Source organism: Lepidochelys kempii, chromosome 2 (genome assembly GCF_965140285.1).
Source record: "Lepidochelys kempii isolate rLepKem1 chromosome 2, rLepKem1.hap1, whole genome shotgun sequence".
Lineage (NCBI taxonomy): Eukaryota > Metazoa > Chordata > Testudines > Cheloniidae > Lepidochelys > Lepidochelys kempii.
The window spans coordinates 43,751,245-43,767,216 of NC_136381.1; the positions used below are offsets into that span (position 1 = coordinate 43,751,245).

Sequence of the window (15,972 nt, forward strand, 5' to 3'; positions counted from 1 at the left end):
ATTGCCACAGGCATATAATGAGATTGCAAATGGGACAGGAAAGTGGTTCTTTTGATTTTGAGTGGGGGGGGGGGGGAAGAGGAGTGGTCAATGAGACAATCGCTTTGTTAAGATGTGATTGGGTACTCCAATATCTGAATGCATGCTTATATTCAGTTATAAGAGGATAATTCACAGCAGTTTTTAAAATATTTGGTACAACGATTTCCAGATGATGTGATGTTATGTTCACAATACCAAGAAAAAAACGGATCTACTTGAATCTGTTTTTCACTTAAATGAAAAAACTTGTCGCCACTTTGTTTTCTTAGTTATGAAAAGTTATTCAAATTCATATGCTTGATTATTAAAGGATTTGATGACATTTCTGTTTTCACTTCCTGCAGTTGAATAAGGCAGTGATACCCACTCTGTGGTCCTAATTAATTGCTAAACGTAAGTAAATGAATTATTATTTTTAGGTACTGGATACAAATCTAAAGACCTTGAAAGTCTTGATGAAGGTCAAACGCTGATGATTGGAGGAAAAGAAATTGAAGTGATGGGTGTAATTTCAGCAGAGGACTTTAATAGTGGCAAATGTTTTCAGACTGGTGTAGGGACGTCCACCACAGTCCCAACTGCTTCTTCACAAAGTACCTTGAAACCATTCTGTAGCCCATTCAAAAATGTCTGCAAACCAAGCACTAACGAAAATCTACTTAAAGAGTCCCAAAACTACAAACCTCGCCATGATCCAAATGCATCAAGTAAGATTTAAAATTCTGTTATTTATTTAACCATCCACTTTTTGTAAAAACAAAGTCCTTTTGTAAGAAAGCTCAATGCATAACCAAGGTTTTTATGTTCCCTGTCCAAGTACTGAATGAGAATCTAGGGTATCCCACTGAAAATCAAGTTTAACCAATAACACCACAACATGATTCTGTTCTACAAGTGGCAGGTGTACTGTAAAGCATGAGACTGGAGGCTGTGTCACTGACATTTGAGAAAGTGTTAGTATCCTTAAACCATCACCGCCTTCCCCCTCCCTCCCCGCACCTCCCGATCAGCTGTTTTGTGGTGTGCAGGAGGCTCTGGGGGGGAAAGGAGAGAGCGAGGGCACAGCAGGCTCAGAGAAGGGGGCGGGAAGGGGTGGATTGGGGCGCTGTGTTCAACCACAGAGTTGGCTGCATTTTGTCTGTTTCTGCAATGCTGTGTGAAAGACCTGGGTTTCTCTCCAATTTTTGGTTTTTGGGGGGCCCGATCCTGTGATGGATTTGAGTGCCTCCTGCAACCTGAGCCTCTCAACTCCTATGGAAGTTGAGAGCACTCAGAACCCCACAGGATGGGGACCTTTGATCTCTAAACTAGCATGAGTAGGGTGTGCTGTGTTGTTCACTATCTTGTGTTGCTCAGTATTAACCCCTTCCAGTGCTGATGGACTCCAAAGTATTCTACCCATTCCTCTGTAGTCTTTGAGGGGGAGCGGAGATGATGAGAATAGTGTGTGTGTGTAAAAGAAATAGAAGGTTAGCCACAGTGTTCTGATAAACTCTATTTTGAGTAATTATGTTCTGTACTCCTTGCAGTTTTAATTGGATGAGGTATTTTTCCTCATTTCCTGTCCTAAATTGATTATTGTTGGTAATCCTCAATTGAACAGCTGCTATAGTTGATCCCAAAGGTGGAAGATTGTAGTAAATGATGGATGAAGTAGTTCTTACAGGTATTAAACTTTTAAAGCACTTCTGAAACCTTTAGGATATGCGGCAGTGTTTTAATAGATTTTTTTTTTTAATTATTTATACTGTATCTAGGTACTCAGACGTAACAATAGCAACTGTTGTTCTTTATATTCTTTGTCTAGAAATGACCAATATGTTAAAAAGCAATTTTCAGCAGTTATTGAAGTCTAGCAAATAGTTACTTGATATAGTTACCTTGGAATAACAATGCTTTTTGCTTACGAAGTGAACTCAAATTATCTCTTACCACATCTGTGTATATGTTGAACTTTAAGATTCTTTAGTTATGCCACGTCCAACTCCAGATCACCAGCGGATGTTCAATAAGGCTGGTTTACCTGTGGTAGATGTAGTTGTGGATCCTTACCTTGTAAATCATCTTCGCCCACATCAGAAAGAAGGAATTGTATTCCTGTACGAGTGTGTGATGGGAATGAGGTAGGAGAATAACTGTCCTATTAATTTTAACTCTGGTAATTTTTAGCGTGTTTAAAAAAAAACAACCCAAAATTGAGATGCATTCTGTATTTCTCTGTTAGAAGAGAATGGTTGAATTATCCTATAAACCAGTGGTTCTCCAGCTGCGAGCTGCATGCAGCCCAATTAGCCCACAGCTGTGGCCCAGCTGTATGCTAAAGGGTGGCAGGGTCCAGGGCCTGGGCTGCCACATGGTGGGGTCCGGGATTGGGGTCAGGACTGCTGCCTGGCATGCTGCAGCAGGATCTGGGGTCAGGGCTGCCGCCTGGTCCTGCACAGCAGGGCCCCGGGTCGGGGCTTCCCCCCGGACCCGCCCAATAAGGTCTGGGGTTGGGGTCGGGGCTGTACCCGGCCCCACACAGCAAGGTCTGGGGTCAGGGCTGCTGTCCGGCCCCGCCTGGCGGGGATCAGGGTTGGCGATGGGGTCGGTTTGGGGCTGCCTCCCAGCACCACACAAAGAGGTACGGGGTCCCTGCCACTCGGCCGCAGCACTGGGGCTCTGCTCTTTGCCCCGCTCTGTGGAGGGGTCTTTGGACTGTGGGCACTGGGCATAATGGTGTGGTGGTGGGGTGCTGTGGTTCTCAATCTGCAGCCCAGGTAACACATTGTGGCCTTAATATGCGGCCCACAATGATTAATAGGTTGAGAATCACTGCTATAAACCAAGCCAAAATGCAGGGCTGGTTGGTATTTCAGAAATTTTCACTCAAGTATAAAGGTACGTCAATGTACCACTCTGTTGAAAAATTACTATATTACTTTTACAGTTGTTACATAAGCTTTATATACTATAGGCTGCTTATGGTATGTGTTCATGTGCTTTGACATAAATTACTTAAACATTTTTAATAATGAAAGAAGTCAAGTAAGATCTTTAATTTTGGATGATCGGTATGTTAATCTAGTAATGAACCTAAATTTCACACAGGCATATAGAACTTTTTGATTTAACTGAATAAAAAACTACAGCGTGATCATAGTAGAAAGAAATAGGTTTGTATTTACTTTAAAAAAAACATATTAGCCAGATGAGAATGCAAATAGTTGCAGGGTTTCCTTTTCATTACTAAATTGTAATTATTTCTTACAGATTAAGTGGCAGATTTGGAGCTATTCTTGCTGATGAAATGGGTTTAGGAAAAACATTGCAGTGCATTTCGCTTGTCTGGACTCTCCTACGTCAGGGGCTCTATGGATGCAAACCTATAATAAAGCAGGCACTGATTGTCACCCCTGGGAGTCTGGTGAAGAACTGGAAAAAAGAATTTCAGAAGTGGCTGGGAAGTGAAAGGATCAAAGTGTTTACAGTTGATCAGGTGAGATTTATATTCAAAAAGGTCAAATCTGGCTCAAAATTAAAAAAAAATAAATCCAATATTCCAAATAAGCTGTTTTTTAACAAGCAAATATTTGTCTTCAGTATTTGCAGCCAAAACATTGCAGGAGGGAAATGTATGCATGAAAACTAAAAGTGAAATTGATTAGAAACTGACTAGTGTACTTTCATTGACGAAAATTAGAGTAATGCAAAAAATAAAGAAGTGAAATAGTGAAAAGAAAACTTCAAAAAATAATTATTATTACTCTGCTATGTTGTTTGTAACAAACGTAAGGCAATTTATTTTCAAAAAGATATTTTTTTAACCTGATGATTCCCTGCAAATGTATTTGTATGAAGTAACAGAGAGAATGCTGTCTTCTAAATTTGACCTAATATTTGTTGCGAATAGATTAACAGTTAGGCCTGATCTACATTTAAAAGTTAAGTTGACATAGCTACAGTGTTTAGGGGTGTGAAGAATTCACCTCAGCAGCATAGCTGCAGTGCTGTAGCTTTGCCACTGTAGCACCCATAGTGTAGGTATGGCCTTAAACACTTCCTTTTTGGCAGTCTTCCTTCATGGTCTGTATGAAATAGTGAGTCTTTCAGACAAAATGAAAGCTCTTTTTACAAGTGTTTTTATATGTTTTACAAAACTTTTAATTTTTTCGATGTGTACCTCTTTTATTTTTTCTACTTATTTAGCATTCAGTCCTGCTATGGTGCTGAACATACTGAGGCCAATCTAGATGTCTGTTTAACTCATATGCTGTCTTTGCTTCCATCACTTTCCTTAGAGTAACTTATTTCAAGATGTGGAACTGAAGTGAACTGATTTGACAGAAATTGTCTATGTGGCAGTAACTGAGTTTGAGCAAAGTAAATGATCAGCTCTGTTAGTTCTTGAGAGAGCAGCTTTGGTGGAAAAAGATTCACTATAATGTAAAAAAAAAAAATAGTTACCTAAACAGATATTTAGAGGTTGTTGCACATTTTCTCTCAATTGTTAGGGTTTTATTATAACACTAATGTTGGGGTGGGGGGATATTGAATTTATTGGTAATTAATGTGTCCCAAAGTGACAGCAACATATTTTCCTTTTCATTTAAATATGTCTAACATTCTTATTCATCTGGTTGAAGCCAGTGGCATTTGAGAGCACTCAGCAGTTTGTAAGATTGGGCCCCTAAAAAGCAAAGAAAACATTGACATGCAAAAGTGAGATAACAATACCACTTGCCTACAATATAATGAAGTATTTTAAATAGTAATTTCCTCTCTACCTTATAGGGAAGAACGGCAATTATCATACTATTATTTCTTCAGCACAACGTAAAAAGAGCTTGTCTCAGACTTTTGAAATTCTTGCATATAAAATAATAAATTCAAACAGTTATCAGGAATGTTTTCTTTACCTATACATGGAAACACTCAGCCCTACTTTTGACCCTTCAGTAATCAAATTTTAAAACAAGTACATTAATTTCTACTTAATGTTGAAACTTGATCAAGGGATAGTTTTGTTAAATCACAAATGACCCATACAGAACTTTGCTGACAAAATGAAGGCTCTGACTTAAAGGTTCTATTTTATAGCCAAGCAGGTTTCATTAATCCATGTTGCTGGATTGTATGAAATATAAATTTGAGGGAGTGTTGTCATTATCAGTTTCCAGAATACTACTACTACTATTTTAAAAAGCAAAACACCTACAATAATAATAATTAATAATGAAAGTTTGTGCTGCTTGAGTCACTGAGATGTTTTTCATTTAAACTTCACTGAAATCAGTGGAAAGGCTTCTATTGACTTCAATGCCCATTGAACCGGTGCCAAGGGATGTGTTTCAGTGTACAGGAGTGGGAACCAGGAACTGTGGAGATCTCATACTAACTGGCAATTGCTCCATGTGTAGTTTTGGGCAAGTCACTTAAACTTTTCATCTCAGTGTTTGCATCTGTAAAATCGGGGCAGCCGCCTCCTGATTGCCCCTCATGTCTGGTGAAGGCTCTTCTTCAGCCTGCCTCTGGTTCCCCTCTTTAGAACCCCTTAAAACTTTAATATAGTCTTGTGGCTAACACACTGATACACACCACGTCTGGGATTGGTTAAATAATAGAAACCACTCAAGACAGTCCTCAGAATAAAGTCCATCATTACAGCCTAAAAGTTCATACTCAGCTCTGGCTCTTCTGCCACACACAGAACTCTTCTTTTATCCCAATCTGCTCTTCGTGAAGCTGCCACTTATACGCTTTCATAGCGAGAGCTCAGTGTTCTGGTTTTGTCTTCCTTCTCCCATCAACATCTCCCCTCTTCTGAGAGAGAAGGCAGCATGTATAGTACCTAGGCTTAAAGGGCCAGAATGATCCATTACACGGGGTTATAATAGCTACCTACCTTACAGAAATGTTGAGAGGATGAATGAATGTTTTGAAATGATTGCAAAGAATATTGTTAATTCCATAGTTCATCTTCATATACCCATTATATATGACCATAGCAAATCATGTGATGGGGGTAATGAATAAATAGGGTTGCTAACTCAGTGGATCAGATCACTTGGATCCAGACTGAGTTGTCTGTCTCTGGTAACTGAGCTTTGACTGGAAGCAAAAAACATAATTTTAAAAATTCTGGAGTGTTGAGGGAGCTTCAGGCTGCAGGTTATGGGTTGAGCCATGTTCTTTTTAGTTGGAGAAGGCCAGCAGGGAAGTACAGCCTAACTCATGGTGGAGATTATCATCACCTCCCTCCAGGAAGAAAGGATTTTGGCTTCCTTTAAGAAAACAATTGTTAGGGCTCTACTGAAGAAACCATCCCTTGCTTTGAACCATCTTAACTATCTGTATCAAGCATCCCTTTTTTGGGAGAGCTCATTGGAAAATGTGTTCACCTTTTAGGTCATGCTGCAAGACTGATCTCTTGGGTTTTCAAGTAGAGAGGTGCGCTGAAGGATTTGAGGTGGTTGACTGTGGGATATTAGCATGGCAAGTATTAATAGTGTAGTTAATATTAACTGCTAAATGAGCTACTTGGGATATAAAGTAGACTATTCTATTAAGTGGCTTTGGGCTGAAAAGTCTCTTGTTGCAATGATTTTTGTCCATATATTTCTTAATTTTTGACATATAGAGATCATAAGCCTTTGGCTAGTCTATGGCTTGTTGAATGATTTCTATGGACAATCAAATAGGTATGGTGCAAGGATTTAAATAAAAAGGTGTGTTGTCATTTTGTAAGTCGTATGTGCAAATGCGACTACTTTTAACCATCGAATCTGGCAAAAACTTTCTTGTATTATATTGAACTTTTGTTTGATTTAGTACCCCAGTGCTGCTTTCAAGATCTAAAACCTCTGATTTTCCCATGCTGCTCAGACTCAATTATCACTTTTCTTTATTTCTATACCTTGAAATAAGTAACTAAGGAAAGAGACCAAAGCAAAGAGTAAACATGAGTTAAACATATATGTTGATGCCTTCTGAAGGAAAAAGGCATTAAAGGTTCAAAACAATAGGCCCCATAGCTTTTTTCTGACTGTCAGTAAAATATTTTGGGGTAGCGTCTCTGCTGGATACAACAGAGCAGGAGTGCTGTCAAGGAGCTGGTTATGCATCCCTGATTCTCTGTCTCCCCAGCTTCTATGCTGCCGTAACTTGTGCATGCTAGCTATGCTCTCCTAGGGTTAGCAATGTTATGTGGCTCATAACAGAGTGAGGACTATTTGATTGAACTGAAAGAGGTAAACAGAATGTGGCAAATTTATTACAAGATCACAGTATAAATTGGTGTCTACTGCATCTTGTGATCCCACCATAAATGTACTGGGAGTCTCTTAGGCTTTTTCATTATCTCCATTACAATTATCAATTTGAAACTTACTCACAACACCAGGGTTAAGTAGCTGTTACATCAGGTCTGTAGTTTTCACCTTCACAGTAATGTGCTTTAGTAGACTTGGTGTACTCGAAGAACAGTGAGCTGCCCAGCAGCGTGGTAGTAGTGTTCTGTATTGCCATGTCGGATTCCCATATTTCTTTTGCAAATTAAGAGGGAAGAAGTAGTCCAAGCCCCATAGGGAGGTGGGGAATGACTCATGTCATACAAGGGCCCTGCAGTTCTCCACGGAACATGTTTGCTGATCGTGGATAGATGCATATCCAAATTTTATATCTAGAGCCCTGCAAATCTGCAGATCTCTGCAAATTTTGTATCCGTGCAGGGCTCTTGTCAGGCAACAGAAATTCCACCTGAAACCAGAGAATCGGGGAACAGGGTTGAGGAGCTCCAAAGAGAATTGGCTGTGTGATGCAACTTTTATTTATGCTCTACAGGATAACAAAGTAGAAGAGTTCATCAATTCCCCACTTCATGCAGTTCTGATAATCAGTTATGAGATGCTGCTGCGCACCTTGGACCAAATTCAGACTATAGAATTTAACCTCCTAATCTGCGATGAGGGACATCGTTTGAAAAACAGCTCCATTAAGACAGCTACAGCCCTCGTCAGTCTGTCCTGTGAGAGAAGAATTATCCTGACTGGTCAGTATATTACAAATAGCCTATTTTATAGCTAGACTAAAAGAGCTAACTTCAGTGAGTATGTGAAAGAAAGTTGCAAGTTATACAAGTATGAAAATTTTGGCAACATTATCAGAGGTATTGTTTTTATAGTGTTTTTTTAGAAATCAGCATAAACTCTGGTGAGTCAAGTGTAAAAGTATAATTAGGCAGGCTAAAAAAGAATTTGAAGAGAAACTAGGGGATTGGGGTGCGGGAGAGATGTGGGCTCTGGGATTGGGTCGGGGATGCAGTGGGGCGAGAGGACTCCCCCCAGCCCTCTCTCGCTTCAGCAGCTCGGGGCTGGGGGAAAGGCGCATCTCCCCAGCCGCGGCAACTTCAGTGGGGCTGGGCTGGGCGGTGCCGGGCTGAGGGAGGGGCTCCTCTCCCCGGAAGCTCTGGCGGGCCTGGACCTGGCCGGGCCAAGGGAGGAACTCCTCTCCCCCGGCCACAGCAAGTCTGGGGCAGGCCCGCACAGGGGCCGGTGGGGAGGGGTGCCTCTCGCCACCGCAGCCCTGAGCCCTGGCGCGGAACTTAATAATCAGCCATACGGACACGCAGCTTAGAGGGAACTTAGGACTGCACCAATTAACCTAAATCAGTTTCATCACCATTTTAGTTAAATCATACAACTTTTTTGTGTTGACAAGACGTGGGCTCTGATCCCTAGCTGGAAACACTGCTCTGCCTTAGGGTGATTTAACTCAAATGAGCAAGGGTAGTGATAGATTCTCCATCTCTTGATGTCTATGTCTTTCAAAGATATGCTTTGGTCAAACACAAGTTATTAGGGTCAATACAGGGGTCAGAACAGATGATCTAATGGTCCCATGTAGCCTTAAAATCCATGAAACTATTAATCTATTAATGTTGCGCTCTGTTGACTTCTGGTTGATGCCTAGAGCAACATTGATTACATATCAGAAAGACCTCCATTTAGACCATCTAAGTTTGGAGGGACTACATTGCATAATAGGAACTTTGCAGGAGGGAGAATTAAACTTAAAAGAAGATTTAAAAATATTTCTGGTTTCTTAGTATTTTGTATTATGTTAAAGTTAAACTGTCAGCCTGGAGAGAAGCCCTTGTACTCTATTGCGAACAGCTAAAACCTAACTTGTTGTAGGAGATACTGCTGCATTTGTTCAAAATAAGAATAACCTTGCAAATGAAGCTACAGTCTTCACTCTTTTTTTTCCCCTAGGAACACACAATCTGAAACAGAACAAATAGTTCTCAAGTGCTGGTCTGTATGTGGATTTCATGTGTGGGTACACATGCGCTCCATGTACCTAAGACCAGAAATTTCTGGCAAGTAGTTTCCATTTATCCGTGCCTGTACAGTTGTTCCTCATGCTCCATGCTCAGGGTATAAAGGGCAGTGCAGACCAATGCCTTTTCAGTTCCTTCTCCCCACCCCATGGCCTGAGTCCAAATTCTCTGTCCAAAGCTATTTTCGCATCATCTTTCAAAACAGGTAAATAAGCCAAGATCTTTTCCTCAGCTGTTTTATCTCCAGCACCTTTATGAGCCACCATGTAAATGTCAAAGGGTACGAAGACTTAGATATACAGCTTCCTCCACCTGAACCACAGCTGCTCAGCCTCACCCACCATCCAGGGGTTACTTTTGATGGGATGCTTCAGAACCATGTACCACTATTGATGCCATTCCCTACTGCCTCCCAAACTTTTGATGGGTGCCTCATCCTTTTGCTCCACAGCTGGAGGGCAGTAACAACAAACAAGTAAGTATCGAGATCATCCACTCCGGCTACACCATTGAGTTTCTCTCCCCTCAGCTGCACAAATCCCTTTCCCAGCCCTTCTTCAGAGACCATTCTCACAAGGAGAGCCTCTGTCTGGAGGTGGACACTCTCCTACAACATGGAGCTACAGAGGAAGTGCCACCTCAATATCCAAGGAAAGGATTCTACTCCTAAAATTTCATAGATCCCAAGAAAAATCAGCTGAATATCTTTATTTGCAAATCCAAATTCTGCTTGCTCGTGCTGGCATCAATAATCCCCTCCCTACAGAAGAGCACATGGTGTGAGGCTCCCGACATGAAAGGTGCTTACTTTCATCGGGACATTCATCCATCCCACAAAAGGTTCCTCAGATTTCTGGTAGAACAAGAGTACTACCTGTTCAGAGTACTCCCATTCATGCTGGCGACAGCGCCCAGGGTCCTCATTTCGATCCTCTCAGTGGTGGCAGCCCAGATGAGGCAGAACAGCTGTACCATTTTCCTGTACCTGGACAATTGACTCCTAATGGGCAGATCCAATCAGGAGGTCCAGTTGGCGACCCTATCCTTACTCCGTCTTCTGGCATGCTTGGGAGTCTGTGTAAATGGAAAATAATCTACCTTGACTCCTGCAAAAATCATGGGCTTTATAAGCGCGACTGTAGTCTCAGCCTCATCAAAGGTCTACCTCCCTATGGACAGATTCCAGGTCAGAAACAGCCTGATAAGCCAAATCACCCTCAAACTTCAAACCACAGTCAAGGTCCAATCTTCCCCTACCAAGCTACATGGCCTCATGTACCTGTGTAACACTGTTCACCAGGCTTCACCTTCATTGTCTACAGGACTGGCTCCAGTCTATTTACTCACCAAACAGAGACAGCATAAATACAAGTAACAGTCCCTGGCAAGGTTACAGCTTCTCTTGTATGGTGAATGAATGTGGAACAAGTGTGTGTCAAAGTCCCTTTCCTTCCACCCATACCCAACACAACCGTAATTGTGGACGCATCCCTCATAGATGCACAGCCCATGTGGACAGGACACAAGGTATGACGACTCCTTGAGAGGCCAGGATGCATATCAGTCTCCTAGAATTAAAGACTGTCTGCCTAGCCTGTAATTCAGTGTTTAATTTGTGCCAGCCCTGGCACCTCTAGGTTTGGCAGTTCATAGCCTCAGCACCTCTGGGCTTGCCACATCAGTTATGAAAGAAAAAAAATTGCTTGACCCTGGCACCTCTTTCATTACAAATTAAGCACTGCTGCAATGCCTTCCTCCCACTTATACAGTCCCATCATATGTAGATAATTTCAGACAACATGATGACCATCTTCTGTATAACAAACATGGTGGAGTGAAATCTCTTCGCCCTATAAAGGCAATCAATTTATGGAACTGGTGAAGCAGGAAACCACATCATGGTCTCGGCAACATACCTGACAGATGTGCAGAACTCTCTAGTGGACAAAATTAGGAAGCACTTCTTCACAGACTGTGAACACCATTCTGTCCTGAATGAAATCTTCACCCAGTGAGGAATGCCATCTTGGGACCTGTTTGCCTCCCAGATGAACAAGAACTTCAACATAACGTGCTCCAGAGCAGCACTAAGTTGGGACTCCGGGAGTGATGCCCTTTTGTTGTCTTGGACAGACCACCTGAGATACACCTTTCGTTCCATCACACCGCTATTACAGGTTTTGTGAAAGATTCATCACAACAAAGCTCGAGTCATTCTCATCACATCTAACTTGCATAGACCGTACTAGTTTCCCAGATCTTTTACCCATTTTCTCATAAGCATCTGAACCTTCTCGAATTGTTAATTCAGTAAGATCAAACATGCCAACTCAGATTCTCTTCACCTCACAGCCTGGTTTTTGGATGGGTGTCATACCTAGAGCATCCACGTTCAGAGGCTGTTCAGACTATTCCCAATCAAAGCAGTAATGCTCCATCAGAAAATTCTGTCTAGCTAAATAGAGACATTTCTCTACTTAGATACAACAGAACCAGTTGTCCCCAGAAAAAGTGGGTATTTGTGCTATGACAGACTATTTCCTCATCCTCAAGACATCGGATCTTCCTTTTAGCTCCCTGTGGGTCCATTTAGCAGCCACCAGTGCCTTTCATCCTTTGGTAGAACGATAAAATTATAGAAGTATAGGACTGGAAGGGACCTCAATAGGTCATCTAGTCCAGTCCCCTGCATTCAAGGCAGGACTAACAAATAACTAGGCTATTCCTGACAGGTGATTGGAGGTTTTTAAGAGCAGGTTAGACAATGACAGAGATTCCACAACCTCCCTAGGCAATTTGTTCTAGTGCTTAACTATCCTGATAGGAAGTTTTTCCTAATGTCCAACCTCACCCTCCCTTGCTGCAATTTAAGCCTATTGCTTCTTGTCCTAGCCTCAGAGGTTAAGGAGAACAATTTTTCACCGTCTCTCTTCTAACAATCTTGTATGTACTTGAAAACTATTATCATGTCCCCTCTCAGTATTCTCTTCTACAGACTAAACAGACTCAGTTTTTTCAGTTTTTCCTCATAGGTCATGTTTTCTAGGCCTTTAATAATTTTTGTTGCTCTCCTTGGGACTTTCTCCAATTTGTACTCACCCCAAACAGTCAGATCCCTGAAAGGTCTCATTAGGACCTTCTCCCCTGGGGAGAAACCAGCACTGCAATGAGATCTCCATCTTGTACTCCCAATACTTACCAGATCACGCTTTGAACTGTTAGCCATGTGTTCCATGTCCCACCTGTCCATGAAGGTCTCCTTCCTAGTCACCATCACATCAGCCAGAAGGGTGAGTGAACTGGGAGTACTTGTGGATGACCCACCATATATCACATTTCAGAGGGAGAAGGTTTCCCTTTGCCTCTTCCTGAAAATCATGCCTAAGATAATTTCTGAGTTACACATAAATCAGCCTATTCACCTGCTGGTATTCTTTTCAAAATCTCATGCTTCCAATGAGAAGAGATGAGACTTCTCTCTCTCAATGTCAAGCAGGCTTTAGTGTTCTATCTGCAAAGAACTAAACCAGTTAGGAAAATTCCTAGACTATTTGTCGCTATAGCAGACTGATTGAAGGGACAAGCGTTATCTGCTCAGGGACTCTTGAAGTGGGTCTCCTGCTATATCATTCTTTCTCATCAGCTGGTGTATATTCTTCCCCCAGTGGGGGTAAAGGTCTATTCCACTAGAGCACAGGCAACCTCGATAGCATCTCTTCAAGAAGCACTTATACTGGACATATGACAGGCAGCAATCTGAAATTCTGTTCATGCTTCACGGAACATTACCCTTTAATTCAGGCCTCTTCTGCAGATGCAGCTGTTGGGGCAGCAGTATTATACACTGTATATCAGCTGCATTCGTGTACCTCCTGCTGTTTGAATATTGCTTATCAATCACCAACGTTTGGAATATACATAGGGACCACCACTTGAAGAAATTGAGGTTACTTAGCTGTAATTGGAGGTTCTTTGAGATGTGTGGTCCCAATCTGTATTCCAGTACGTGTCTGTCTTCCCTCTGTTTCAGATCCTATCTGTTTCAGGGTAAGAGAAGGAACTAGAGAGACATTGGTCTGTCCACCCCTTAAACTCTCAGTTTAAGTGGTGCATGAGGGGAGCAACTGTGCTGGCATGAACTAAAGGATACTACTTGATAGAAATCTCTTGTCTCAAGAGCATTGAATACATGTGTACCCACGGGTGAAATACAGATAGAGACCACACATCTCAAAGAACCTCCAGTTACAGGTAAGTATCTGTCATATTTCTTCAAAACGGAAAAAGAAAAGCTCTAAATAAGAAAAAAAGATTTCAAATTCATGATTAGTTGAGTCACAATAACTAGATATACAATCTAATCAGTCAGGATACAATAGCTAATTAAGAACTTCAAAGTTCTTACTATTATTGTCAACTTTAAACTCTGTTGTATTTAGCAATTATACTTACTATCAATTTCAAAGAAAAAAAAACTCTTAAATGTGTAAAAGTACATATTTAAATATTTTTTCTTCACCTAGGCACTCCAATACAAAATGACCTGCAAGAATTTTACGCATTAATAGAGTTTGTAAATCCAGGAATACTTGGTTCTTTGTCCACATACAGAAAAATATATGAGGAGCCTATTATTCGGTCCCGAGAGCCTTCAGCAACAAAGGTACATCATTTAAAAACAAGAATTCAGTCATTGAATATAATTCATAAGGAGAGTTAGAAATTCATCTTCTAGAGAGTCAAATGTAATTTAGACTGTTTTTCTTCTTCAATGCATAGCCTGTGGCTGAGATTTTCAAACAAGCCTAATTCCCTTGGGCTCCTCTGAAAATTCCAGTATCAAAACATAAGTAAGTTCATGTAATACTCAAAGCACGACTTCTCTGGGCATTTCTTTCTTTTATGTCAGACAAGGTGGGTGAGGTAATATCTTTTATTGGATCGACTTCTATTAGGCCTTGTCTACACTGGCAAGTTACTGCACAGTAAAGCAGCTTTCTGCGATGTAACTCCCGAGGAGTACGCGCTGCCAAGCCACTTAATGCGCAGAAACTCCTCAGTTGCAGTGTTGCAAAAAAATCACCTCAACGAGAGTCATAAGGCTTACAGCACAGATGCTCCTGCGCTGCATTGCCAGTGTAAACGCATCAATTGCTTTCAGCACTGTAATTGGCCTCCGGAAGTGTCCCATAATCCCGCAAGTTGCCACTCTGCTCATTGTTATGAACTCTGGCTGCCTGCCTCAGGACTGGTTGCTTCCTGCCACTGTCTGAACTTACAAGACAGCATGCTGACACAGTCTCTGTCCACCAAAACACAGTCTCTTCCCCCCCTCCACAACCCAATACACATACACAGACACACACACACACTCCCTGTCACACACTCCCCCCTCCTCTTCAGTTGAAAAGCAGCAGGCAATGTAGTAGGATGCCCATGGAACTATGGGATTGGGAAACCTGCATCATGTGATGCTGTGCCTGCCCCATGAGGCATTGCAAACCCTTCCCAAAGCACCCTGCGGCCAGTTGCACAGTGGGATAGCTACCACAATGCACTGCTCTCTTTGCTGTTGCAAAAGCCGCTAATGTGGATGCGCTCCAGCATCACAAGGAGTACAGTGTGGACACATAACAGCAATTTAATTCCAGCACTTTAATAAAAATGGTATAATTTGTTGCACAAAAACTTTGCAGTGTAGACATACCCTTAGTGAGAGAGACAAGCTTTTGAACTACTCAGAGGTCAGGTCTGGGAAAGGTACTCAGTGTCACAGTTAAATAAGAGATCAAACAGATAGTTTAGCCCAAGTAGTTAGAACATATTCTAAGAGACCATTCAAGGTGAAATGGCCTGTTAACACCCCTGTAGTCATAGGACAAAAAGGGGAGTTAGTGGGTTACAGATTGTTGTAATAAGCCAGTTTGCCTGTTATAATAAAACACTGGATTTATGGCTTATTGCAACAATATTTAGTCCTGCCATGAGTGCAGGTGACTGGATTGAGCTCTTGAGGTCCCTTCTAGTCCTACAATTCTATGAATCTATATTTAGATGTGACACTGAGACCTAAGGAACAGCTCTGTGGCTATGTCTACACAGCAATGTAAGCCTAAGGTTAGTGGGACTTGAGTCAGCTGACCTGTTTCAGGGAACCCTGGACTTGAGCGTCTACATTCCTTTTTTTTTCTTTTTTCTTTTTTTTTTTTTATACCTAGGTTAAGAATTTTCTGACCCGTGCTCAAACCTAGGGCTCTGGCATCCACACTGCAGTGCACAGACCCAAGTCAAAGTAAACATATCCCAAAGTGCCAAGAGCACTCCTCAGCCCCAGTATCTAGCCCTAGGAACGTGGTGCACTGTGGGAAAACCCTACTGCCCACCCTGTTTCCCAACTGTGGTGGTGCTATTGATGGGACTCAGGTGCCCATAAGGAGCCCATGAGTACATAAACTGCATCATTAGCTCCTTTGGTGACCGTCTCAGGAGAATGATGGCAGTTTGAGAAGGCTTTATGCTGAACTACCATCCAATCTGAAACTTGGGCTCTCCAGGTCTAGGCTGAGTTACAGTGGCAGAAAAATGCCCATGTGCATCTGGATATCAGTCTC

General features: G+C 41.8%; 1 protein-coding gene across 3 annotated transcripts in view; it reads left to right on the plus strand.

The window, feature by feature from the left end:
- RAD54B (RAD54 homolog B) overlaps positions 1-15,972 on the plus strand; it is a 119,242-nt gene that overhangs the window by 85,010 nt on the left and 18,260 nt on the right. For all 3 annotated transcript variants that reach the window (XM_073330560.2, XM_073330562.2, XM_073330563.2), the window contains 5 exons: positions 462-749; positions 2,003-2,165; positions 3,295-3,520; positions 7,864-8,071; positions 13,885-14,024. In XM_073330560.2, coding sequence (XP_073186661.1) covers positions 462-749; positions 2,003-2,165; positions 3,295-3,520; positions 7,864-8,071; positions 13,885-14,024 — 1,025 coding nt within the window. The remainder of the gene's footprint in view (positions 1-461; positions 750-2,002; positions 2,166-3,294; positions 3,521-7,863; positions 8,072-13,884; positions 14,025-15,972) is intronic.